At 41.8% G+C, this 26,249-nt stretch overlaps 2 protein-coding genes across 2 annotated transcripts in view; both read right to left on the minus strand.

Annotated features, from left to right (window-relative positions):
• The window catches only part of LOC309640391 (uncharacterized protein), a 52,021-nt gene extending 37,664 nt beyond the window's left edge, over positions 1-14,357 (minus strand). The window contains exon 1 of the mRNA XM_082419110.1: positions 11,178-14,357. Within this exon, the coding sequence (XP_082275236.1) occupies positions 11,178-11,383 (206 nt within the window). The 5' untranslated portion in view covers positions 11,384-14,357. The remainder of the gene's footprint in view (positions 1-11,177) is intronic.
• CRADD (CARD and death domain containing adaptor protein) overlaps positions 14,351-26,249 on the minus strand; it is a 190,441-nt gene continuing 178,542 nt past the window's right edge. Inside the window, exons 3-4 of the mRNA XM_082419139.1 lie at positions 16,461-23,347; positions 14,351-14,446 (exon numbers count right to left, since the gene is read on the minus strand). Of these exons, the coding sequence (XP_082275265.1) occupies positions 23,046-23,347 (302 nt within the window). The 3' untranslated portion in view covers positions 14,351-14,446; positions 16,461-23,045. The remainder of the gene's footprint in view (positions 14,447-16,460; positions 23,348-26,249) is intronic.

The raw sequence follows: 26,249 nt of genomic DNA on the forward strand, positions 1-26,249 counted from the left end.
GGGCCACTCTTCATCGCGGTGCGCGGGCCTCTCATTATCGCGGCCTCTCTTGTTGTGGAGCACAGGCTCCAGACGCGCAGGCTCAGTAGTTGTGGCTCACGGGCCCAGTTGCTCCGCAGCATGTGGGATCTTCCCAGACCAGGGCTCGAACCCGTGTCCCCTGCACTGGCAGGCAGATTCTCAACCACTGCGCCACCAGGGAAGCCCTGGTGTCTTTATTATGGGTCACATTTTTCTGTTTCTTTGTGTGTCTGGTAATTGTTACTGTACACTGGACACTGTAAATGACATACTGCGGATGATCTAAATTCTGTTATCTTCCTCTGATGATTATTGGGGTTTTGCTCCAGAAGGCAGCTAAATTTCTTGCAGATAACATTACTCTTCTGCAGGCTTGTTTCTCCATTTTGTTAGGCTAGTTATATTTCAATTTTATTCTTAGTCTTAGGCTCATAGTCCTTAGCTCACAGTCCTGAGATATGGTCCTTATATCTAAGGCATGATGCTTCTGGCATATCATAGAAATGCAAGACATATTTGCCAAGCCCCTCTAATTTGGTAGATTTTAACTTCAAACTCTGTCTGCCCAGCACCAGGCAACTGCTGAAGTCTCTGCTCACTTCTTTCAGCCATCCAGCTGTTGTTTTCTGCTCTGCTCCTTGGAGACTTGCCCTGTGCCTCTGCAGCTGAAGAGTCAGCCAAGCATTTGAGAAGATTTTGTACATAGATCTGGGGGCTCCTCCCAACCATCACTCCTAACCTTCTGGGATTTCCCTGCTCCCTTCAATTTCCAGTTGCTCTGGCAGCCTTGTAGTCTGGCCTCTAACTATTTAGTCCCATAAGTCTGTGTTCTGCAGACTAGTGAATGTCTGCAGGGGAAAAGCCAGTTAAATGTGAGTTATCTCTCCTCCTGTTTGTGCCTGATTTTGGTCCTTCTCTAGTGCCCTGAAGTAGATACATAAGCAGAGTTTATAATTATTATCAGTAGGATGTTTTGTCTGATACAAACCACTTGCCATTACTTGAAGCTGGAAGCCTTTATATATTTTTAAACATAAATAAGGTCATGTTACATATTTTATTTTATAACATTTAAAAAATTGAACAGCATATTTTAGATATTGTTCTGTGTCAGTATATATTAATTGACCTGATTTCCTTTGTCTGACTTATGGGTGCTACAAGTATTCGATGATAAGGTTGTATAACAGAGATAAACTGTTAAACGGAGTTGTGGGTTACAAATTAGACCTCTTTCAATGTTCTTTGAAAGATACTAAATTACTTTCTTTTAAATGCAGCACCTTATGAAGACTAGTTATATTTGGGTACGCAGCATTATGAATTTAAACAATCTTCTATTAATGTTTTTTTGGTTGTTTCAATTTTTCTTATTACAGGCAATGATATAATGAACATCCATCTTTGTATGTTAATTTTTTGGTCTTTCCTATAGAATCATTATCCTAGGGATGGAATCACTGAGTAACAGTAAATCCACATTTTAAATTTTAATATATTCAATATAATTACCAATTACTCTCCATAAAGGCTATACAAATATATACACTCCAAGAATATATGAGAATGCCTACTTCTTCATAACTTTAACAACACTGGATATTATTCTTTTAAATCTTTCCCATACACACAAACCACCCTAATGGCATTTCATAAGAGCGGGATTGTCCAGGCCTCTTTTGCTGTCCTCAGCCTTGATTCTGAGCTATTGTCCCTTTCAACTTTCCAACACTGTGTCTCTGCCTTGCCCTTTGAACTAGACCATTGATGTTTGTCTCTGGGCTCCCCATCAAAAACCATTTGGATTCTACTTCCAGGCATGCTTCCTGACTTTACTGGTAAAACATCATCTCCAGCTCAACCTGGCCCAGGGCTTTATTCTTTAGTGTTGCTCCACCATGAGTATTCACAGTTTACTTCATTCCCTTCACATCCCCTCACTTATCTTCACAATTTACCTCATTCCCCCAATCTAAAATAGACATTTTTGTCTTTGTGAATTAAGGTCAGTGCAATCTGAACAACATATCTGCAACAATTGGTTCAAAAGTACTGTTTCAGTAAGAAATGCTCTAAAATGTCTCCAAAATTATTGCTGTAGCGTCCTTACCTTCCTTACTTTTAAAAAGTAACCACTAAGAGAGCAAATAACATCCTGGAACATTTTCTCAGTAAAATATATGTGAAGGAAGAGTATAAATCACTTTAAATATAAGAAACCAAACATACATATTTTCCTGTACTTTTCTCTGGATTCCCACTAATTGACATGAAAGGATTTTTTTTTGTAAAGACATAAACCTAAGAGGGAAAAGAGAACTGGAGACAAAATGATAGCCACAAAATGTTGCAAATTAGAAAACAGAAGAAGGAAAGACAATTGACCTAGCAGACCCAGGGAAGCTATGTCCTAAGTGAGCAAGCTAAGTCATAGCCCATTTTCCAATACATATAGAACCCCAAAGGCTCAAGAATGAGAAGCATCAAGGGTTTATGATTCAGGGAAAAAGGAAAGGACAGAAGTCTAAGGGGCAGCTAGACCTCCCTCCCAAATCCTCTTTCTTACTTTGTGCAACCAGGTGACAAATTCTTCTACCTCAGCAGAAAATGGGGGTTCTGGAGAAAATAAAAACAGAAGGTCTCTGAGATGAGGATACATGGTATAGCTGAGGGCAGTAACCATTTTGAAAGCAGAAGGATTAAATACTAAATATTGAAACCCTCCCCCTAAAGCTCCTGGCCCTCTTCCATCACATGGTTTTCAGAATACAATGCAGGATTATTAGAAGATTCTTCTCAAGAGGGCAGACAGTAGAAGCAAGAAGAGCTACAATCCTGCAGCCTGTGGAATGAAAATCACATGCACAGAAAGACAGACAAAATGAAAAGACAGAGGACTATGTACCAGATGAAGGAACAAGATAAAATCCCAGAAAAACAACTAAATGAAGTGGAGATAGGCAACCTCCCAGAAAAAGAATTCAGAGTAATGATAATGAAGATGATTCAGGACCTCGGAAAAAGAATGGAGGCAAAGACCAAGAAGATGCAAGAAATGTTTAACAAAGACCTAGAAGAATTAAAGAACAAACAAACAGAGATGAACAATACAATAACTGAAATGAAAACTACACTAGAAGGAATCAATAGCAGAATAACTGAGGCAGAAGAACGGATAAGTGACCTGGAAGACATAATGGTGGAATTCACTGCCAGGGAACAGAATAAAGAAAAAAAATGAAAAGAAATGAAGATAGCCTAAGAGACCTCTGGGACAACATTAAACACACCAACATTCGCATGATAGGGGTCCCAGAAGGAGAAGAGAGAGAGAAAGGATCCGAGAAAATACTGAAAGAGATTATAGTCGAAAACTTCCCTAACATGGGAAAGGAAACAGCCACCCAAGTCAAGGAAGCTCGGAGAGTCCCAGGCAGGATAAACCCAAGAAGAAACATGCCGAGACACACAGTAATCAAACTGATAAAAACTAAAGACAAAGAAAAATTATTAAAACCAACAAGGTAAAAATGACAAAGAACATACAAGGGAACTCCCATAAGGTTAACAGCTGATTTCTCAGCAGAAACTCTACAAGCCAGAAGGGAGTGGCACGATACATTTAAAGTGATGAAAGGGAAGCACCTACAACCAAGATTACTCTATCGGCAAGGATCTCATTCAGATTCAACAGAGAAATCAAAAGCTTTATAGACAAGCAAAAGCTAAGAGAATTCAGCACCACCAAACCAGCTCTACAACAAATGCTAAAGGAACTCTAAGTGGGAAAAACAAGAGAAGAAAAGGACCTACAAAAACAAACCTAAAACAATTAACAAAATGGTAATAGGAACATAACATATTGATAATTACCTTAAATGTGAATGGATTAAATGCTCCAACCAAAAGACACAGCCTTGCTGAATGGATACAAAAACAAGACCTGTATATATGCTGTGTACAAAAGACCCACTTCGGACCTAGGGACACATACAAACTGAAAGTGAGGGGATGGAAGAAGATATTCCATGCAAATGGAAATCAAAAGAAAGCTGGAGTGGCAATACTCATATCAGATAAAATACACTTTAAAATAAAGAACATTACAAGAGACAAGGAAGGACACTACATAATGATCAAGGGATCAATCCAAGAAGAAGATATAACAATTGTAAATATATATGCACCCAACATAGAAGGACCTCAATACATAAGGCAACTGCTAACAGCTATAAAAGAGGAAACTGACAGTAACACAGTAATAGTGAGGGACTTTAACACCTCACTTACACCAATGGACAGATCATCCAGACAGAAAATTAATAAGGAAACACAAGCTTTAAATGACACAATAGACCAGATAGATTTAATTGATATTTAAAGGACATTCCAGACCCTTTCTTCTCAAGTGCACAGAGAACATTCTCCAGGATACATCACATCTTGGGTCACAAATCAAGCCTCGGTGAATTTAAGAAAGTTGAAATCATATCAAGCATCTTTTCCAACCACAACGCTATGAGATTAGAAATCAATTACAGGGAAAAAAACGTAAAAAACACGAACACATGGAGGATAAACAATACGTTACTAAATAACCAAGAGATCACTGAAGAAATCAAAGAGGAAATCAAACAATACCTAGAGACAAATGACAATGAAAACAAGATGATCCAAAACCAATGGGATGCAGCAAAAGCAGTTCTAAGAGGGAAGAATATACCAATACAATCCTACCTCAAGAAACAAGAAAAATCTCAAATAAACAATCTAACTTTACACCTAAAGGAACTAGAGGAAGAAGAACAAACAAAACCCAAAGTTAGTAGAAGGAAAGAAATCATAAAGATCAGAGCAGAAATAAATGAAACAGAAACAAAGAAAACAGTAGCAAAGATCAATAAAACTAAAAGTTGGTTCTTTGAGAAGATAAACAAAATTGATAAACCTTTAGCCAGACTCATCAAGAAAAAGAGGGTGGGCTTCCCTGGTGGCGCAGTGGTTGAGAATCTGCCTGTTAATGCAGGGGACATGGGTTCGCGCCCTGGTCTGGGACGGTCCCACATGCTGCGGAGCAACAAGGCCCGTGAGCCACAACTACTGAGCCTGTGCATCTGGAGCCTGTGCTCCGCAACAAAAGAGGCCACGATAGTGAGAGGCCCACGCACCGCGATGAAGAGTGGCCCCCGCTTGCCGCAACTAGAGAAAGCCCTAGCACAGAAACGAAGACCCAACATAGCAATCAATCAATCAATCAATCAATCAATCAATCTTAGAAAAAGAAAAAGAGGGCGAGGACTCAAATCAATAAAATTAGAAATGAAAAAGGAGAAGTTACAATGGGCACCACAGAAATACATCATAAGAGACTACTACAGGCAAATCTATGCCAATAAAATGGACAACCTGGAAGAAATGGACAAATTCTTAGAAAGGTATAACCTTCCAAGACTGAACCAGGAAGAAACAGAAAATATGAACAGACCAATCAAAAGTAATGAAATTGAAACTGTGATTAAAAATCTTCCAACAAACAAAAGTCCAGGACCAGATGGCTTCACAGGTGAATTCTACCAAACATTTAAAGAAGAGCTAACACCCATCCTTCTCAAACTCCTCCAAAAAATTGCAGAGGAAGGAATACTCCCAAACTCATTCTACGAGGCCACCATCACCCTGATACAAGAAACAGACAAAGATACTACAAAAAAAGAAAACTATAGACCAATATCACTGATGAATATAGATGCAAAAATCCTCAACAAAATACTACCAAACAGAATCCAACAGCACATTAAAAGGGTCATACATCACGATCAAGTGGGATTTAACCCAGGGATGCAAGGATTCTTCAATATATGCAAATCAATCAATGTGATATACCATGTTAACAAACTGAAGAATAAAAACCATATGATCATCTCAATAGATGCAGAAAAAGCTTTCAACAAAATTCAACACCCATTTATGACAAAAACTCTCTAGAAAGTGGGTATAGAGAGAACCTACCTCAACATAATAAAGGCCATATACGACAAACCCTCAACAAACATCATTCTCAATGGTGAAAAATGGAAAGCATTTGCTCTAAGATCAGGAACCAGACAAGGATGTCCACTGTCGGCACCATTATTCAACATAGTTTTGGAAGTCCTAGCCATGGCAATCAGAGAAGAAAAAGAAATAAAAGGAATACAAATTGGAAAAAGAAAGTAAAACTGTCACTGTTTGCAGATGACATGATACTATACATAGGAAATCCTAAAGATGCCAAAAGAAAAGTACTAGAGCTAATCAATGAATTTGGTAAAGTTGCAGGATACAAAATTAATGCACAGAAATCTCTTACATTCCTATACACTAACAACAAAAGATCAGAAAGAGGAATTAAGGAAACAATCCCATTCACCATTGCAACAAAAAGAATAAAATACCTAGGAATAAACCTACCTAAGGAGGTAAAAGACCTGTACTCAGAAAACTATAAGACATTGATGAAAGAACTCAAAGATGACACAAACAGATGGAAAGATATACCATGTTCTTGGATTGGAAGAATCAATATTGTGAAAATGACTATACTACACAAAGCAATCTACAGATTCAATGCAATCCCTAACAAATTACCAATGGCATTTTTTACAGAACTAGAAAAAAAAAATCTTAAAATTTGTATGGAGACACAAAAGACCCTAAATAGCCAAAGCAATCTTGAGGGAAAAAAAGAGCTGGAGAAATCAGGCTCCCTGAATTCAGACTATACTACAAAGCTACAGTAATCAAGACAATATGGTACTGGCACAAAAACAGAAACATAGATCAATGGAACAGGATAGAAAGCCCAAAGATAAACCCACACACCTATGGTTAACTAATCTATGAAAAAGGGGGCAAGGATATACAAAGTGGTGCTGGGAAAACTGGACAGCTACATGTAAAAGAATGAAATTAGAACACTCCCTAACACCATACACAAAAATAAACTCAAATGGATTAAAGACCTAAATGTAAGACCAGACACTATAAAACTCTTAGAGGAAAACATAGGAAGAACACTCTTTGACATAAATCACAGCAAGATCTTTTTTGACCCACCTCCTAGAGTAATGGAAATAAAAACAAAAATAAACAAATGGGACCTAATGATACTTAAAAGCTTTTGCACAGCAAAGGAAACTATAAACAAGACAAAAAGACAACCCTCAGAATGGAAGAAACTATTTGCAAATGAAGCAACGGACAAAGGATTAATCTCCAAAATATATAAACAGCTCATGCAGCTCAATATTAAAAAACAAACAACCCAACAAAAACTGAGTAGAAGACCTAAATAGACATTTCTCCAAAGACATACAGATGGCCAAGAGGCACATGAAAAGCTGCTCAACATCACTAATTATTAGAGAAATGCAAATCAAAACTACAATGAGGTATCATCTCACACCGGTTAGAATGGGCATCATCAGAAAATCTACAAACAACAAATGCTGGAGAGGGTGTGGAGAAAAGGGAGACCTCTTGCACTGTTGGTGGGAATGTAAATTGATACAGCCACTATGGAGAACAGTATGGAGGTTCCTTAAAAAACTAAAAATAGAATTACCATATGACCCAGCTATCCCATTACTGGGCATATACCCAGAGAAAACCGTAATTCAAAAAGACACATGCACCCCAATGTTCACTGCAGCACTATTTACAATAGCCAGGTCATGGAAGTAACCTAAATGCCTATCAACAGATGAATGGATAAAGAAGATGTGGTATGTATATACAATGCAATAGTACTCAGCCATAAAAAGGAACAAAATTGGGTCATTTGTAGAGACGTGGATGGACCTAGAGACTGTTATACAGAGTGAAGTAAGTCAGAAAGAGAAAAACAAATATAGTATATTAACACATATATGTGGAATATAGTACAGAACCGGTTTGCAAGGCAGAAATAGAGACACAGATGTAGAGAACAAACGTATGGACGCCAAGGGGGGAAAGCAGGGGGTGGTGGTGGGATGAATTGGGAGATTGGGATTGACATATGTACACTAATATGTATAAAATAGTTAAGTAAGAAGAACCTGCTCTATAAAAAAAATAAATAAAATAAAATTCAAATTGAAAAAATAAAACAAAGAAGATTCTTCACTGAAAAGCATCTTACAAGCTGAAAGAAAAGACCTAAAGATACTGACATCTGGGTTATCAAATTAAACAGCCCAGCCTCATCACCCTGCATGTGACCTGGTGGTCTTCAAGCCCCACCCACAATACAGAGCTAGCATTAAGCTTTTTAGTGCCCTAACTTAAAATATAAATGACAGCTAAGAATCACCAGACATTAAGAAAGCCTCAAACATAACAGAGATTACAAGCGTAGAGATTAAAGTAATTTGAAGGTAAAAGAAGGTGAAAACTATGAGACAGCTATGAGAATATTTGCAAACATGAAGCAATAGGATGTTATTTTAAAAGGAGTATCCATAAAACAAAAACATCTTAGAAATGAAAAAATACGGCATAAATTAAAAAATCCAATAAAAAGGTTGGATGAAAAATTTGATAAAATTTCCAGAAAACAACAAAATGACAGAAAATAGGAGAGAAAAGAGAACATTTAAGGAGGAAGCCAGGAAGTCTGATATCTAAACCCAATATGAGTCATAGAAAGAGGGAAAAAAAGAAAATGGAAGAAATGAAATCACGAAAGGAAGATGAGATGACTCCATAGCGACTCTACAGTGAGAAGGCGGTAGATAATGCCTAAGCCTGGAAAAAAATCATTGGCTCAAATGTTTTCTGAATTAGTTAATAAATGGAACAACACTCCTAAACTACGTCCTGTAGGCAAATGAAGTCATATTATATGACACCTCCTCTGAAATATTGGGGTCCTGGGATGCAGGACTCAGGACAGTATATGCTGCCCAGCTAGGGTGAAGGGCCAGGGCACAAGAAATGGCACCTCAATGCCAGTGCTACAGAATTGGGACATTGGACTTATGGTAATGTTTCCAGGTTACAAGCCATTGTGCACCATGCCGACCTTTTTCTCCCCATTTCCACAGCCACTGACTAGCATTCGTAAAAGAGATCATTATTGATAGCCTTCACCCTGTCATCTTTGGCTGTAGTTCACAGAACCAAGGGGCTTTTTGAGAGGTGCCATCTTGGAGAGAAGGACCCAAAAGCCAAATAAATAGTGCAACTGAGTCACCCTAATGGAAGGTTAACAAAATGAAGGAAACCCAGGACCAGGCCTGAAGCACTGAGGGAGAGAGTGGGGAACCAGAGTGTCCTCACAGGAACATTTGAGGCTTCCCTTCAGTATGACCCCATAGCTCGCTGATCTTTTCCTTCTTATCACTTGTCACAGCCTGTAACTTTTCAAGCTGATTGTAAGGTCCATGAGGATAGTATCTATGCTTGTTTTGTTTTGATGTCCCTCATCTGCACTCAGCACTAGGAGGTGCTACAAAAAAATTGTTAAATGAGTGAACAAAAGATCCAGGTAAGAGCAGAAAAGTTTGAGCTGGCAAGTGAGATACAGAGCCCAGAGAAATCTCCTGAACTAAAAAGAAGAGGAAATCATGGTGACTTGATATGGGACGCCAACAGCCTGGACAGGAGAGGGAAGAGGTTCTCACAGGTTCCAACTGTGTCTGGAGATTCCAGCAGTTAGACACATACGCATGGGTTTGTGCCTGAAGCATTCACTGTGAATCCTAAATACTGGTGCCATTCCTGCCAAGGCAAGCCCTGCCCTACAAGGGCGGCCACCATGGTTGGAGATCTGTTTAGTTCATAGACATGGGGCTGGAAAGGGAACGCCTCAAGGTTTTACTTGGAAGCCCAAACTTCAGGTTGACCAAAACCACCTCATATCATCTTTCCTGGAATTAATAAACTCAGAGGATAGGTCATTTCCCAATCCTGTGGATGATTTAACATGACGAGCCGTTTGGTAGGCAGGATACAGTCACAGTCATCTGTAAAAGGCAGGAGGATTACCCCTCAGAGGGTAGAGTAGCCTAATGACGTTTCACTTTGAAAACAGTCTTGGAGTCTGCTCTGTGGGGACAGAAGGAAGGCTTTGGGGTAGAGATAGAGAGCAATGAGGATTTTTAGTGACGTCAAGAAGAAGCTCAGATTTCATTTGGCTAAAAAAAGCCAGAATACTCCCGAGAACACTCAGATACTAAGACAACTTCTTAGTACTGCCCCATAATTGTGGGAGAAAAAAATTTCAACTGTTCATCTAAAATCGTTTTGCTAGGGATGGGATGTGGGATCTCCCTGCTCAGAGAAAGGGGACAGGCCTCTTCTCTCTGAGAATCTGGCTTTTCCTACACTTTCTCATGCAAAAGACTATCAGGAGAAGGTCATGAATAGAGCACTTTTCCTTCAGCCAATGAGACAAATACCCTATTCAAAAGCTCTTGCCGTGCCCTGCCCACAGACTGTCTCAGCCAGGATTATTTTGGCTTTTGACAAAATCCCACGGGGTAATAAGAGCAACCTCAGCTCTGCTGTGCTATTTCACATGACTCCATGGCTGGCAGCAGGCGGGAGCTATTAAAGATCATCTATTTTATGAAGATCACCCACTTGCTCTCTGTAATAATGAGGGGAGAGAGCTACCGACACCAAAAACCCAGCAGGTGGGCTGGAAACATTTCAGTATGAAGCTGACACAGCCATGCTGGGGTCCTTGGCAGTACCTGGACTACATACTGGGGTTATAAAACCACTCGCATGGGCCTGTGTTCAAATTTTGACACTGCTATGTATGACCTTGGCTGGGTTAGTTAACTTCCTTGAGCATCAGTTTTCTGACTTGTAAAATAAGGGAAATAAGGCTAAAATCCTGACTCCTAAGGTTGTCAGAGGATGGAATGACACAATGCACTTGAAATCACCTTCCTTGAGCCTGGCTCCTAATAGATGCTCCACCAGCGCTGCCTCCCCTCCTTTGTCCTCCCTCCCCCACCTCTATGCTCACTGTCTGTGAATGCAGTGTTCCTGCAGAATGAGTCAGCTGAGGCGACCAGGAATTGAGTTAATTGGACATGTTCTAGCATTGCCTTAAACAAACACCAGGACGCATCTCTGTGCGGCCTGTGACTGAGGAGGGGGTGGGGCTTATCGCCCTAGGTTACCTGTTCTGGAAGAGCTCTTCCTGTGCTGAGAACTGTAGCGGGACCCCCTGGCTAGGGCTAGGGAAGTTCTGTTTCAGCATCTGCTGCTGCCCCTGGGAACAGCTGAGGATCTGGACCTGGAGTGTAGGAACACTGTGGCCCAGCATCTGTTGATTCACTCTTTCAACAAATACTGAAAACCTGAATATAAGACAGACACCATCCATTCGTCATCAAATATCTCTATAACATTTATTCTATGCCTGACACTGATTGAAGCACTTTGCAAACATTATCTCATTGATTCCTCATAACAGTGCTGTAAGGTTGGTATTCTTACAACCTGATTTCAGAGGTAATGAAACTGAAGCACAGAGAATTTACAGAACTTGCCCAAGAAACTCATACGCAAGACTTTTTGGACTCAGTGACAGTAGCATTTACAGTCCTCCATTGTTTGTCTGGGGGAGGGGTAAGCATACACTCACCTGTTCATGATCTCATTCACTTACTGAGAATTGTATTAATCACGAAGCGTGTGTCAGACTCTGCTTTAGGAAAGGTGGGGACACAAGACCCAGGTCTGTCTTCACGGAGCCTACAATCCAAGGAGGCGAATGCCAAGGGAGCCTCATTTTTATCCTTTGACTTTGCAACCAGCAAAGAGACAGCTGACTTGGGTCAAGGATGCCAGTGGAATAGACTTCTTCTTTGTATAAAATAAATGACCTTTATGGGATATTAAACACGTGGCCTTTGCCCTTATAAGGCCCGGGCTAAGGAGTCCATCAAACACTTGCTTAGGCCTTCATATTTCAGAAGAGAAATGTGTGTAAGGCTAATGCCCTCACCAAAAACCCAAAAAGGTATGCAGTCATAAGCACTGCCTAGTGTTTTCAAACTTCACATGTGTATCACTAATGAAGAATATTTTGTATGAGGGGTTAGGTATTTATTTTTACGTGTACTTTAAATCACATTTTAAAAATAGCACTGACCCATTACTTCAAACATACTATTGCTTAAAGAAAAAAAATTTTTGAGTTAACTAAAAAAAATATTGGCACAGGTGGTACATTACAAATGAAAAATTATCAGAGTGGTAGTCAAATGACTGGAGTCTGGGAAGCACACAGTGATTCTCACTGGGGTCATTAAGGGCATTTGGGGTGAGGCAGCTCTTCACTGTGTAGGGCTAGTGCCCACACTGCCTGCTGATGCCTAATATCCTTGGCCACTGCCCACTCCACGGTAATAGCACCCCCCTCCAATAATGCATGGTGGGTGATAACTCCCCACAAAAAATGCCTCCAAACATTTCCAAATGCCACATGGTAGAAGGCTGGGGGGATGTGGTAACACTCCTGGTTGGGAACTATTGCTAAACTAAAGTTAAAGTCTTGCTGGAGGCCTCACTGGGAAAACAAGCTATTTTCAGATTTTTTAAAATAGAATGAAAGTCAAGTTCAATTACCAAGTGGCTTAGTGGTGGGGGGTGGGGACCAGAGTAAGCAAATGAGAACCCAAATGAGAAGACGGCAAAGACATAAAAAGTCGTGGCAAGAGTGGGGACAGACAGAAAAGGCCGGGCGCTGCAGACAGAGCCTTCCTGGCTTGGGGCTGCTGTTAGGAGCAAGACCAGTTTCTTCCTGCTTGTCTGACAGGTGCCACCTGGCACCTGACAATGACCAGAGAGAGTGCCCGCTACCTGCTGACAAACAGGCAGTGCAACCTATCGCTTGAACTAAATGCAGTGTGACACCAAGCCAGGAAGGTATTCTGCAAGGATACAAGAATCATATGATGAAAAATGCAACAGACTTATCAATCATTAAAGAGGGAAAGAAGGTCCCAGAAAAGCACGAGTCTCTTTCCAAGTGACACCTAATGTGCTGCTAACAGTGAGGATGAATTGTGAGGATGAGAATAAATTGATACTATTTGTACACCACCCAAGATACCGTTCGTGCCCTTTAAAAATCTTGGTTATTTTTGGTACCTTTGAGCCCTACTTTTCCCAGCGCACTCCAAGGTTTTGTGTCCTCTGCCTCAGCATGTCTGTAGAACAAATCTTTCCAAAGTTGTTAATAGGTGGTCATAGAAAAAAAGCTTCCAACGTTAAGTTTGGTAAATACTGCACATTTCCATTTTGGAGATTCACAATGCACACTGGCACCGTAAAGCTTTTGAGAAGACTTCTTCTGTTCCCTTGGTAATTTAAAAGGCAAAATCCAAACTCCTTGCCTGGTTTTAAAAGTCAGCTGACTTGCCCCACTTTACCCAGTCGATGTAATTTTGTTGGGAGGCCTACTCATCACTACTGTTCCTAGTATCCGTCTTATCCATCCTCACTTCTCGCACATTCCTTCCTCCTCTAGAAACCCCATTCCCAGCCTCTCCACTGACTTTACACTTCTGTCAAGCCTCAGCTCAAGATTCATGTCCTAACTACTGTTCCCCACAGTGAATTTTCTCTCTACTATGAATCTTCTCAGAACTGTATCTATAAAAGGGGGTGGTCTCATGTCATTGTGATCCCTTCTAGGTTGCCTCGGGATCATTGTCTGGTTGTGTGATATATGCAGTCTGTAAGCAGCTTTGCTTCTTTTCAGCTTCTCATGGGAGCCCGTTACTATACGATGGATACTATGGGTCTCGCAGAAAAAACACTTCTTGGTATATATCCCGGCGGATGTGCCAACGGCTGGCTTTGTTCCCTTGTAGAACCACCTAGAACCACCTAATGCTATTCGTGTCTCTATGAATTAGCAGCCACCGGGTAATCATTGAACGTATGTGTTCACACTGCCTATGTTTAATTACTCTGACGTTCCTCCAATTAAATGAAATGTCTGCTACAACAGATTATATCTAAAACTGAATAACATTGGGAGTATTCAAAGTTAAGAATGTGCTCCTGGAAATGGAAGTTGACTTTTTACCTGCATGAATATTAAGAATTCATTTTTATTTCTAATATATTTCCTAACTTCCACCACCGCCCTCAAAAAAATCCCTGCCTTTCCCATGGTCTTTCTCATATCAGTTCATAATGATTCCATCTTTCCATTTGTTAAAAATACAATCTTGATGCTTCACCACCAGTTTTTTTCATTTTAACACCCTATCCAATCCATCAACAAATCCATTTGGTTCTACCTTCAAAATGTAATCAGAACCTGACCCCTGCTCACCACCTCCGCGTCACAGGATGCGTGCCCCTGGAAGCTGATTCGAGATGGAGCTGAGTGGGCAGGAAGGTGATTAGACAGTGCTCCTGGGATCGACACCTGTGAAAGGGAAGGAAACAGGCTTAGAAAGAGGGGGAAGCGGGGCTGAGATACTGTCACAAAGGCGGCCTGAGCTGACTCCACAAGGAGCCCTGAGCTGGGATGGCCCTTGGGAGCTGTTCTGAACTGAGGTGGGGAGCCAGGCCCTTATACCTCTTCACCTATAGTCACTGAATGCAGGCTGCCCAGGAAGGCGCAAGGCCATTGTGCAAGACGGCTCTGCTCAGAGGGGGCAATTCTTGAAGAGGGCTGACAGCCAAAGGCTATCAGCTGGAGACCTCCCTGCTGCAGGAGGAATAAATCTTCCCTTCCTGAAGGGGATCTGAGCAGGGTACCACGCATCCACTGCACTTCGCCATGCCCGTCTTGACCCACGCCTCCATCTTCTCAGGATTAGTGCAACAGCCTCTTCACTATTTCCCTGCTTCAGCTCTCTAAAAACGTCAGCTAGAGTGATCCTTCGGGACTATAAGTTAGATGATGTCATTGCCTCTGCTGAAAACCATCCAGTAGCTTCCCATCTCACCCTGAGTAAAAGCCAAAGTCATCACAGTAGCCTGTCAGACGCTCCCCCTCTGCTCTTCACAGCTCTCCGACCTCAGCCCCTACTACCTGCCCTTTTGCTCACCACACTCTAGCCACTCTGACCCCCTTGCTATTCTTTGAAAATGTTTGGAAAGCTCTCATCTCAAGCCTTCACATTTTATTCTTCCCCTCACTCAGAATGTTCTCTCGGGCCTCAGCATGGTTCTCTCCCTCACCTCCTCCAGGTTTTTACTCATGTCACCTTCTACTCCATCCCCTGGCTCTCCCTGTCCCTTTGTTGCATCCTTTTTCTCCATAGCAGGGAGCTCTACAAGTGGAGAAATTGTGGACTGTTGAATTGACTGCTGTACCCCTAGTATCTATATCCATGCCTAGCACATAACATGTGCTCAAAAAAACAGATGTTGAATGAACTTCTGAAAGTTACAGAAAGAGTTTCCATGATTGGCCCAAGTTGAAAATTATTCCATGGGTTCTCTAGGTCCCTAAGAAAGCCATAACAGCTTTGAATCCTCTTCTTTTGTTAAGCTTTAGTCATGCAGGTTATTCGGTTTTCTTTACCCAAATTAAAGGAGGAGTAGCTTAAGTGTCTTTTCTAGAACAGGCAATCGAGATGCCAGAATTCTGATTTTATCTCATACCCAAACCTTACAAAAACATTTTTTTCTTTCAAATTTGCTTTAGGCTCTTAAAAGTTGAAGATATGGCTTTTGACAATGATGAAGTTTATCTGAGCCCTGTGCTCCCTGAAAGCAGTGATGGTTAAGAAATGTCCCCCTTTTGTGTCCCAAGAAACAGCTAACCACCAGCACAAAGGACAACCCAGCCTTCCCATATTCTCAGATAAGACCCGCCTCCATCCTTTCTCAGGAGTCCCACAGGATTTGTGGATGACTCCCTTGTTCACTTGCCTCTATAAAACCCAGGCCTCCTTCCTTCTCTTTGAGACATTCCTCATTAACAAATGTTCTCCCTATTGCAAAATTATATCCATAATTGACTGGTGCATATTGTCTTTCACACTTCATAAAGAGGGGACTTGTGTTGCGAGGATTTATTTTTAGCCTCAAAGATAGTATCTGTTGGAAAATCAACAGCTGACAATAGTAAGTGACAAAATAATTCTTGACGATAGACCACAGACAACCAAAGGGTCCACTTCCTTAGCAGAAAGCCAGCACAGAGCTCAGTTTCGGAGCAGGGAATAATTACTACTTCCAGAGGCTGACAGAAACTTGATTCAAGCAGGTGGCTGGACAAAAAGATAATGTTGGAAATAATTTCCTAGTATATAAAGTAGATGTGGCTCTATATAATTTCCTCCTGAAGTTAATTAACCCCAGTGTGCTGGGCACAAAAGTCTCAGTCTTGCCCTGTCTAGGATCCCTGGTTCTAAAGAAATGGGATGGAGGCAGGATGCTCCTAGAAGCTAGAGATTGTCATACATTACATGTCTGCAAGCTCTTACCTTTCCAAGAGGTGGGTCCAAGAGGTCCACCAGCCTGCCCTCCCATAGGGCAGAAGATCTGTGGTCAGCTGTATAAAGATCACGGTTTAGATAAATGGCTTCAACTTTATTCCAATACCTTGGTTATCCTTCATACCAGAGTTTACATTCTTGTGCAGCCCCACGGAAACACTTAGCTCCATTCTGTTGGACACAAGCCCTCCAAATACCCTACAAAGCCAAAAAATGATCAGTCAGGCTTAGATGCCAGTGAGGTCTGGTGCCCATTTATAACCTATAGGCTTAGGGTTCTTGGGGTGAGTAACTTGCATTCAGGTGTACTGGGAATCCCCTAAAAATTACATGCCAAATGGGGTGTGTGTGTTTGTGCACACGTGCATGCGTGTGCACTTTTCTAAAGAATGACTCCACAGTCTTCTCACATTCTTAAAGGGATCCATGCCCCCTGAATGGATAAGAACCACTACCTATTACAGATATTCTGGTCCTTCAAAGAAATATTCCCTAGGCAGATCCCCCTCCATCCTTGGCTTTGACACGGCCAGGAGTACCAAGTTCACCACCAGTCTATGAGTAGGCTTACTTACTTCATTTGTAGGCACTCGGTCTTCTCCAGGAATCCACAATGAGCCATTAAGTCATGCCAAGGACCTTGGTATCAGCTAAGTCTGATTAAGTCAATTCATCTCCTAGAAGCTGACAAGAGGGAGGTTATATGACCTAATCCAACCCATTCGATATTGTCTGTTAGGGCTGCTGTAACAAAACGCTACAGACTGGGTAGCTTATAAACAACAAGAACTTACTGCTCTCAGTTCTGGAGGCTGGGAAGTGCAAGATCAAGAAGACAACATGGTCACGTTCTGGTGAAGGTCCTCTCCTGGTTCATAGCTGGAGCCTTCTCACTGTGTCCTCACATGCTGGAGGGGCTCTGTGGGGTCACTTTCATGAGGGCTCCATCTTATGACCTCATCACCTCCCAAAGGCCCCATCTCCTAATTCCCTCACCTTTGGGGGTTAAGATTTCAACATATGAATTCTGGCGGCGGGGGGGATACAAACATCTTGGCAGAGCAGATATCTTCCACAAATATTCTCCATCAACAGTGTAATCTGACACCCAAAATAGCACTGGCTAGAGACAGAATGCGAAAATGAAATGGAAACATATGAGTATTACCAAGATGTTGGGTCCACTTTTTTCTTTTTCAGTACTGAAACCTGGATTTCATGGTCTACGTTTTGAATTAATAATAGCTTTTAGAGTTATCGCCACATATTCTGCATAATTTTAACAGACAAGGCTTAATTGGCTCACTGAACTGTGTCTTTGTGAGACTTTAATTTTCCTATAAAACAGCAAATGCCAACAAGATAGACATCCCTATTCTAAGCTGTTTACAGTTCTAAGAAGTAAACAGGCAGTTACATTAAAAACATTCCTTGTATGCCAGCAACATCTAACTTTAATCTGTGGGACTTTTAGAGCAAGAACTAAGGGCTAGAGATGGCACAAAGAACCCCCAAATATGCCGGATATCTAAAACCTGAAGCCTGACCTGATTCCCCTGTGGTTAAATAAAACACATGCTTCTCAATGTCATTGTTGTCTTGATGTACAGAACGGGATAATATTGGCCACTTAGTCTATCAATAAGATTCTCTTAGCTTCTAGATTGCTTTGACACAGTAACTTGAAGGCATCTTGTAGACCTGTGGCAAGAAGTGCCATTTTGTCACATTGGATGTAAAATAAATTAAGTGGAATTCTGGTATCCATAAACTTCCCTTTAAGGGACCAACATACTAACTTGGGCAGCACTTACAAATCTCAATTGAAGTGTCACCTCCTCAGTGGCCAGTTCTGTTGCTCCCTCCTCTGTGATACTGGCCAAACAGTATCGTAATTGCTGGCTGTTATGTTTGTCTCCTCAACAGGCTGAGATCCTACAGGGCAGGGACTATGTCTTATTTACCTTTGCATCTCTGGTAGCGCACACAAATTGCTAGCTTGCTGATTGTAGAGATTCATTTAATGATAGCCAAGTGTTAGATCAGAATCCCATCCCAATTCTGAATATGCTCTAAATCGTGCCTACCAGTTCACATTCTTTGTCTTTAAAGTCTTGATAAAAGTACTGAAGGACCATGTACTTCCTATTTTCATATGCAAATCACAGCAGGAAACGGTGATGTTGACCCTCACGCTTCTCAGGGACCCGGTAGGGTGGAGAATATTAGACAAACCCTGATAGCTGAAATAGTTCAACTCAATGATTTAGCAAAACATTTTTGCTGTGCCATGCACTGTTCTAAGCTTTTATTTTGTGGGAGCCTGATTGTAAGCACAGTACTGTTATTGTACACATTACATATGAAGAAACTGGCACAGAAAGGTAGAGTAACTTGCCCAAGAGATGAGCCTTATATGAGTATTCTCCATGCCTCTTACCTCTGAAGCAAGGCAGAGGGAATTTTTTCTCCCCTGTGTTCCCACAGACTCATTACTCAGGCATGGACCTCATCATCTCATATTGTGATTAGAGATCCATGTCGGTCTCGTTGGCCGAACAGTGAGTTTCTGGAGGACTGGGACTGTGGTGTATCGGTCATCTTTTTGCCTCGCCACTTAGCAGAGTAACTGGCTCACGGGAGCTTCCTGATAAGTGTCTGCTGAATAACTGAATGAGGGAAGTCTCTTTCCAAAACTACCACTTCTGAGGAATTCCTCAGAGAAAGGGATGAAGACAGACCCATTCTACTGCCTCAGTTGCCTTTGTAACCTCTGGTGGAATGTAAATATTTAACAAAGACTTTCCTTGCATTACTGTTTGTAATAGTGAAAAAGGAAAAACTATTTAAAGATCCATCTAACGTAACAGGAAAGTGGTCTGCAAGTCACGGCACATGCATATACTGGAAAGTATGCCACTGCTAAAAATGATGGTGTAGACCAGCGGCTGCACACAGATCAAACGTGGTGTCCCACCAAATTCGGATCGACAGGCACAGTATTACTGTCCCCCAGAACACATACTTGTAGGAAGAGAACACTGAGCTGAGTGGACCACATGGCACAGTGGAGAAGGCATCTTGCTGTAAGAAAGAGATTAAAAACTCAGAATAAAGCCCAGAACATTTATGGGAATGTGTTCAACTTTGCTTTTTGAGGATGTAAAAATGCACAGTGGGGACAGTCAATAGCTCTACTCAAGTAACAACGGGGCTCTAAAGGGGGACCAAGCAAACAGTGGGATTATGCTGGATGTTTTGACAGCAAAAAAGACATTGCTATACTTAATAGCTAGTCTCTTTTAATTTCTTCAAATATGCCGCTAAACATTACAGGATTTTAAAGCGTGCTCCAAACACAAAGGATGTTGAAAATCACAGAGGATGTTGAAAGGTATAGAAAAATCTTTAATGACATGGAAAGATAGTTATATGTTAAATAAAAGAAGCCAACTGTAAAACAGCATGTACAATACAATCCTGTTTTTGTTAGAGAAAGAATATGCAGGCATGAGAAAGTAACTGGAGGACATAGACCAAAACTGGGCTGTAAAAGTAGTTATCTTTGGAAGATGGGAGTGGGAGCAATTCTTTTTTTTTTTTTTCCTTGCTCATTGGTATTTTTTCACTGCTATAAAAAAGATGTACTATTTTTGTACTGAGAAAATTTCATAGAAGTTACAGTTTTTAAGAAGTTAAGGGGCGTACTCATGCACGTGCATGTGTGTGCACACGCGCGCGCACACACAGCACACACATATATCCCAAACCAAAGTGGAGTAAGACTTTTTTTTTTTTTTTAAGAAATATGTGCTGTGCTAGTTTTTTATTTTTTTTTTTTAAACTTTTGGATTTATTTATTTATTTATTTATTTATTTATGGCTGTGTTGGGTCTTCGTTTCTGTGCTAGGGCTTTCTCTAGTTGCGGCAAGTGGGGGCCACTCTTCATCGCGGTGCGCGGGCCTCTCACTATCGCGGCCTCTCCTGTTGCAGAGCACACGCTCCAGACGCGCAGGCTCAGTAAATTGTGGCTCACGAGCCTAGTTGCTCCGCGGCATGTGGGATCTTCCCAGACCAGGGCTCGAACCCGTGTCCCCTGCATTGGCAGGCGGATTCTCAACCACTGAGCCACCAGGGAAGCCCGAGTAAGACTTTTTAATCATTTTTTTTTGTGAGCACCTACAAATGCTCTACCACCTCATTGTACTCATTAAGAATTTTATTGGGAGTAGGCAATCTCTGGGATTGTAGAACTTTCTTCCGTGCAAAAACACATGGACTTCTTGTAGGCAATCACCTACTGGATTCTCTTGGGAGATAGGCAGATGCCATGAAGCATCACTCTTCTCCGTAAGAGGTAGAAATTCGGCAGTGATTTGATGTTCGGTTCTTCCATTCTGCAAGTCTTCTGCAAGAGCATGAGCAGGCCCAAAGAGCTGCAGCTGCTATTTGATGGTGGAGACACGCTGCTCAGTAAGGGCAACAAGCCAGAGCTCCCTAATAACCCCATCAGCCCATCATGGCAAGTTCTTCACAGATTGTCCTTCACTGCTGACAGAGCACGAAGGTATCTGTACGTAACAGATGTCCTGCAAATGGCAGGAATGCCCTGGGTAGTCATCAGACCCACTTCTCAAATGCCATCTAGTCGGATGCAGCCAAGCTCAGTTATACTCACTCATCCATATACATGGTGAGAACAAAAGCTCCACTCTCTGTTAGCAAACCCAGGGGGACGGATAGCGACGTAACAAGTCCAAGGTTCAAAATGACAAGCAGTTATTGAAGATGCCATGGAAGAACAGTCTATCGCTGGGTGCAGTGATGGGGCCAAAAGTGTGAGGATTTTACAAGATAATGAATTAATGGCTGGACTACAAAATGGAAAATTAGAGCTGATAAGGCCAGTGGACCATCCTTCTGAACTGTTTGCTGAACCGTAAAATAACCGATTCTTTTTAGGAAAGGGAATATGGTTACTAGACATCTGAAAGGATGTAATTAACTCACGACTGTCATCATTTCGAGCACCCACTTTCTGTCCAACCTCAGCACTCTATATGCTTGTCCTCAGAGTGTTTTTCCCTTTGAAAAATTCTGAGTTAAGTTAGTATTAGGAAATAAGATTCTCTAATTATTCAGAAGGATGGATCACAGATCGGGAATGTTCACCTGTCTCTCTCTTGACTGGACCCACTGTAGCATTAATAAAGCCATATCACATTTTAAAGCTTAGCAAGAAACATGGTAATAGCACTTCCTCCTACAGTGCCCTCAGCTTTAGCCACTGTTCAGCTTGGTCTGGGAACTGCATCCGTGTTCAGCCACAGCAGCGAATTAACAGCTACCATTTCCCAAGAGCTGAAGATGGGCCAGGCACTAGATGAGCCCGTGGCAGATGTTATTCCTTTAATCATCACAAAAATCTTGGAGGTGGGGACAATCACTGCCTCACTCTACAAATGAGGAAACTGAGGCTTAGAGAAGTGAAGTACCTTGTCTGAGCAGATGCTGCTAGCAGGAGGAGGGCAGCAAGCTTCTTCCAGAGCATGTGAGAGAGAGGATGGAGCAGCAGGAAAGGGCACACAGGAGCAGTGCTGCAAGGACACACGCTCACTCCTCCGCCCCAGGCAAATCACTTCATCTTGATACAGGACGGGGCTCACCTCTCTTACCCAACTACTTCATAGGCTTTTTGTGAGGTCCATATGAGATCACATGTATGAAAAGCCTTGAAAACAGTAAAGCGTCTGACAAATACCATGTGTTATTAGTAAAAAGTCAGAAAACTGAACCACAGTCCTTAGGAGCACAACGCTTCAACCATCAAGGCTTCAATGGAAAGACCACACTGCCCCCCAACCCCCAGTCCTTTAAATAAAGGGCGCGGGATTTTCTTAAGCAAATCTTTTAAAGATAAAGGGCTCAGGTATGCATGCTGGTACTTGAACTGGTCTTTGCAGGGAGCTTCAGTGTCTTAAATTTAATGCAGACACCCTGCCTGAGTGATTTATCTTGACTGTAGAAAGTAACCATTTCGCTGTTACTATTCTGTTCCAAAGCAGTGACTACTGTAATTTTACACCCTTAATCTATGCAACACAAGAATGAAAGAAAAAAAACACAAGCAATACTTTCTCATGAGAGGGCCACATTATATACAGTAATTCAATTTTTATTATTAACATCATGATTAATAGCTAAGTCCACAGTTTAGTTCCCAGGCAACATAAAAGTGGATGTTTTATATATAGAACACCTGTATTTTTTTTGAGCCACTAGGATTTACCAGTCTATTAAAAGGCAACCACACAATTAAAACCTGCACAATTCAAATAATGTAATCTCCGAGGAATTAGAAACAATGAATTGTCAAATCACCATGGGAGATCAACTGAGTAATCCCGCCTTTCAAGTAATGTCAAGTGGAAATCCCATTATCTCCTTTCATCTAAGAATCACTAACACAAAGAAACAAACCAGTCCCCCCCAAATCTACCTGCCCTGGGTGAGAGTCAGGATTCGGCACACGAGACTAGGGGATGGACTCCCCAGGTGTTGATGGGGCGCCATCATTCCAACATGTGCTGGAGCACCGAGGGGTCCACGTCCACGGCCTGGAGACCCCTGTGCAGGCTCTGGAAGGTGGCCTGCTTCCCGAAGCGCTGCCTCCAGCGAACCAAGGCCTCCACCATCTGGGACTGAACATTGTGGGGATGGTTGGCCTTACAGCGGTAGATGTCGGTCTGGGACAGCCCCAGAGACAGCACCACGGGCTCCCACTCGGGGCCCAGCCTCTGGGCCAGCTGGTTGATCTGCTGGTCGGAAGGGGAGCTGTGGAGGATGTGCAGGGGGATCCCAGCCATCCGGTCATCTGGGGAGGAGAAAGACACGAGGGTGAAGAGAGCGAGCAAACACATCAGACAGGGGCAGAAATTAAAAACGTGGCGGAATGACACACACCTCCAAATGGCAGGGGCCAACTTCTCCTAGTCTTCATGGGGGCTACTCAGTACAAAGCCATACATAGGGGCTTAAGAAGTACCACCCAGCATCTTTGGAAATGTTTATTACAGAAAATTTGAAAACAAGAAAATTAAAATAACTTGAAATTCCATCAGAGAAACCCATTCATAATAATTTGATCTATTTCCTTTTAATATCTTTATTGGAATATAATTGATTTACAATGGTGTGTTATTTTCTGCTGTATAACAAAGTGAATCAGCTATATGTATACATATATCCCCTTATCCCCTCCCTCTTGTGTCTCCCTCCCACTCTCCTTATCCCACCCCTCTAGGTGGTCACACAGCACCGAGCTGATCTCCCTGTGCTATGCGGCTGCTTCCCACTAGCTATCTATTTTACATTTGGTAGTGTATATGTGTCAATGCTACTTTCTCACTTCTTCCCAGCTTCCCCTTCCCGCCCTGTGTCCTCAAGTCTGTTCTCTACATCTGTGTCTTTATTCCTGTCCTGCCACTAGGTTCATCAGTACCGTTTTTTTAGATTCCATATATGTGTGTTAGCATATGGTATTTGTTTTTCTTTCTGTCTTACTTCACTCTGGATGACAGACTCTAGGTCCATCCACCTCACTACAAATAACTCAATTTCCTTTCTTTTTATGGCTGAGTAATATTCCATTGTATATATGTGCCACATCTTCTTTATCCATTCGTCTGTCAGTGGACACTTAGGTTGCTTCCATGTCCTGGCTATTGTAAATAGAGCTGCAATGAACACTGTGGTACATGACTCTTTTTGAATTATGGTTTTCGCAGGGTATATGCCCAGTAGTGGGATTGCTGGGTCATATGGTAATTCTATTTTTAGTATTTTAAGGAACCTCCATACTGTTCTTCATAGTGGCTGTATCAATTTACATTCCCACCAACAGTGCAGAAGGGTTCCCTTTTCTCCATGCCCTCTCCAGCATTTATTATTTGTAGATTTTTTGATGATGGCCATTCTGACTGGTGTGAGGTGATACCTCATTGTGGTTTTGATGTGCATTTCTCTAATAATGAGTGATGTTGAGCATCTTTTCATGTGTTTGTTGGCAATCTGTAAGTCTACTTTGGAGAAATGTCTGTTAAGGTCTTCTGCCCATTTTTGGATTGGGTTGTTTGTTTTTTTGATATTGTGCTGTATGAGGTGCTTATATATTTTGGAGATTAATCCTTTGTCAGTTGCTTCGTTTGCAAATATTTTCTCCCATTCTGAGGGTTGTCTTTTCTTCTTGTTTATGGTTTCCTTTGCTGTGCAAAAGCTTTTAAGTTTCATTAGGTCCCATTTCTTTATTTTTGATTTTATTTCCATTACTCTAGGAGGTGGGTCAAAAAGGATCTTGCTATGATTTATGTCATAGAGTGTTCTGCCTATGTTTTCTGCTAAGAGTTTTATACTGTCTGGCCTTAATTTAGGTCTTTGATCCATTTTGAGTTTATTTTTGTGTATGGTGTTAGGGAGTGTTCTAATTTCATTCTTTTACATGTAGCTGTCCAGTTTTCCCAGCACCACTTACTGAAGAGGCTATCTTTTCTCCATTGTATATTCTTGCCTCCTTTGTCAAAAATAAGATGACCACATGTGCGTGGGTTTATCTCTGGGCTTTCTATCCTGTTCCATCGATCTATATTTCTGTTTTTGTGCCAGTACCATACTGTCTTGATTACTGTAGCTTTGTAATATAGTCTGAAGTCAGGGAGCCTGATTCCTCCAGCTCCGTTTTTCTTTCTCAAGATTGCTTTGGCTGTTTGGGGTCTTTTGTGTTTCCATACAAATTGTAAAATTTTTTGTTCTAGTTCTGTGAAGAATGCCATTGGTAATTTGATAGGGATTGCACTGAATCTGTAGATTGTTTTGGGTAGTATAGTCATTTTCACAATATTGATTCTTCCAATCCAAGAACATGGTATAACTCTCCACCTGTTTGCAGCCATAAAAGGGGTAATTGACAGTAACACAGTAATAGTAGGCAACTTTAACACCCCACTTACACCAATGGACAGACCATCCAAACAGAAAATAAATTAGGAAACACAAGCTTTAAGTGACACATTAGACCAGATGGACTTAATTGATATAGGACATTCCATCCAAAAACAGCAGAATACACTTTCTTCTCAAGTGCACACAGAACATTCTCCAGGGTAGATCACATCTTGGGTCACTGATCTATTTCTTTTCAGTCTTTTATACATAAAACATACATTTAGGATTACACTGCAGGTACTGCTTTGTAACATGCTTTTCTCAGCTCCATCTCTTTTACTAGAGAGGTCAAGCCGAGGCTTCTGGGGGAATCTAAGGATGCCTGCAGGGCCCACCTCCCTCTGGCACTGGCCTGTGGGTGGAGGGGTGACACTCTCTCCTGCAGGAATGGCTAGTGCTAGAGGGTAAGGGGCTGAACAGAACAGCCACTCTTTCCTAACAAACTTGAACACCACCAAAAAAAGTGACAGCTTCTAACAGAAGCAGGGGCTAAGTGGCCCCCTGAGCAAAAGAAAACCTAGAGGCCATGAGGGAGCAGGAAGAGAGGAGAGCAGAGTTCACTGTCCCAGCACAAGTCACAGGAGGAGAGTAACCATCCTGGCTGAGCCCAGAGAAGGAGAGGAAGTACGTGCTGTGGAGGGGCAATGAGAGAACCTGACCTTGCACTTCCTAAACTGGAGCCCTATCTCCCCGAGGCCAGTCTGCTGAGGAAGTCTGACACTGAGCGAGTGACTACAGATGTGCTGAGAAGTGCCACTGGTTACACAGAAGGCCTT

This window comes from Balaenoptera physalus (genome assembly GCF_965194825.1).
Source record: "Balaenoptera physalus genome assembly, chromosome: 13".
Lineage (NCBI taxonomy): Eukaryota > Metazoa > Chordata > Mammalia > Artiodactyla > Balaenopteridae > Balaenoptera > Balaenoptera physalus.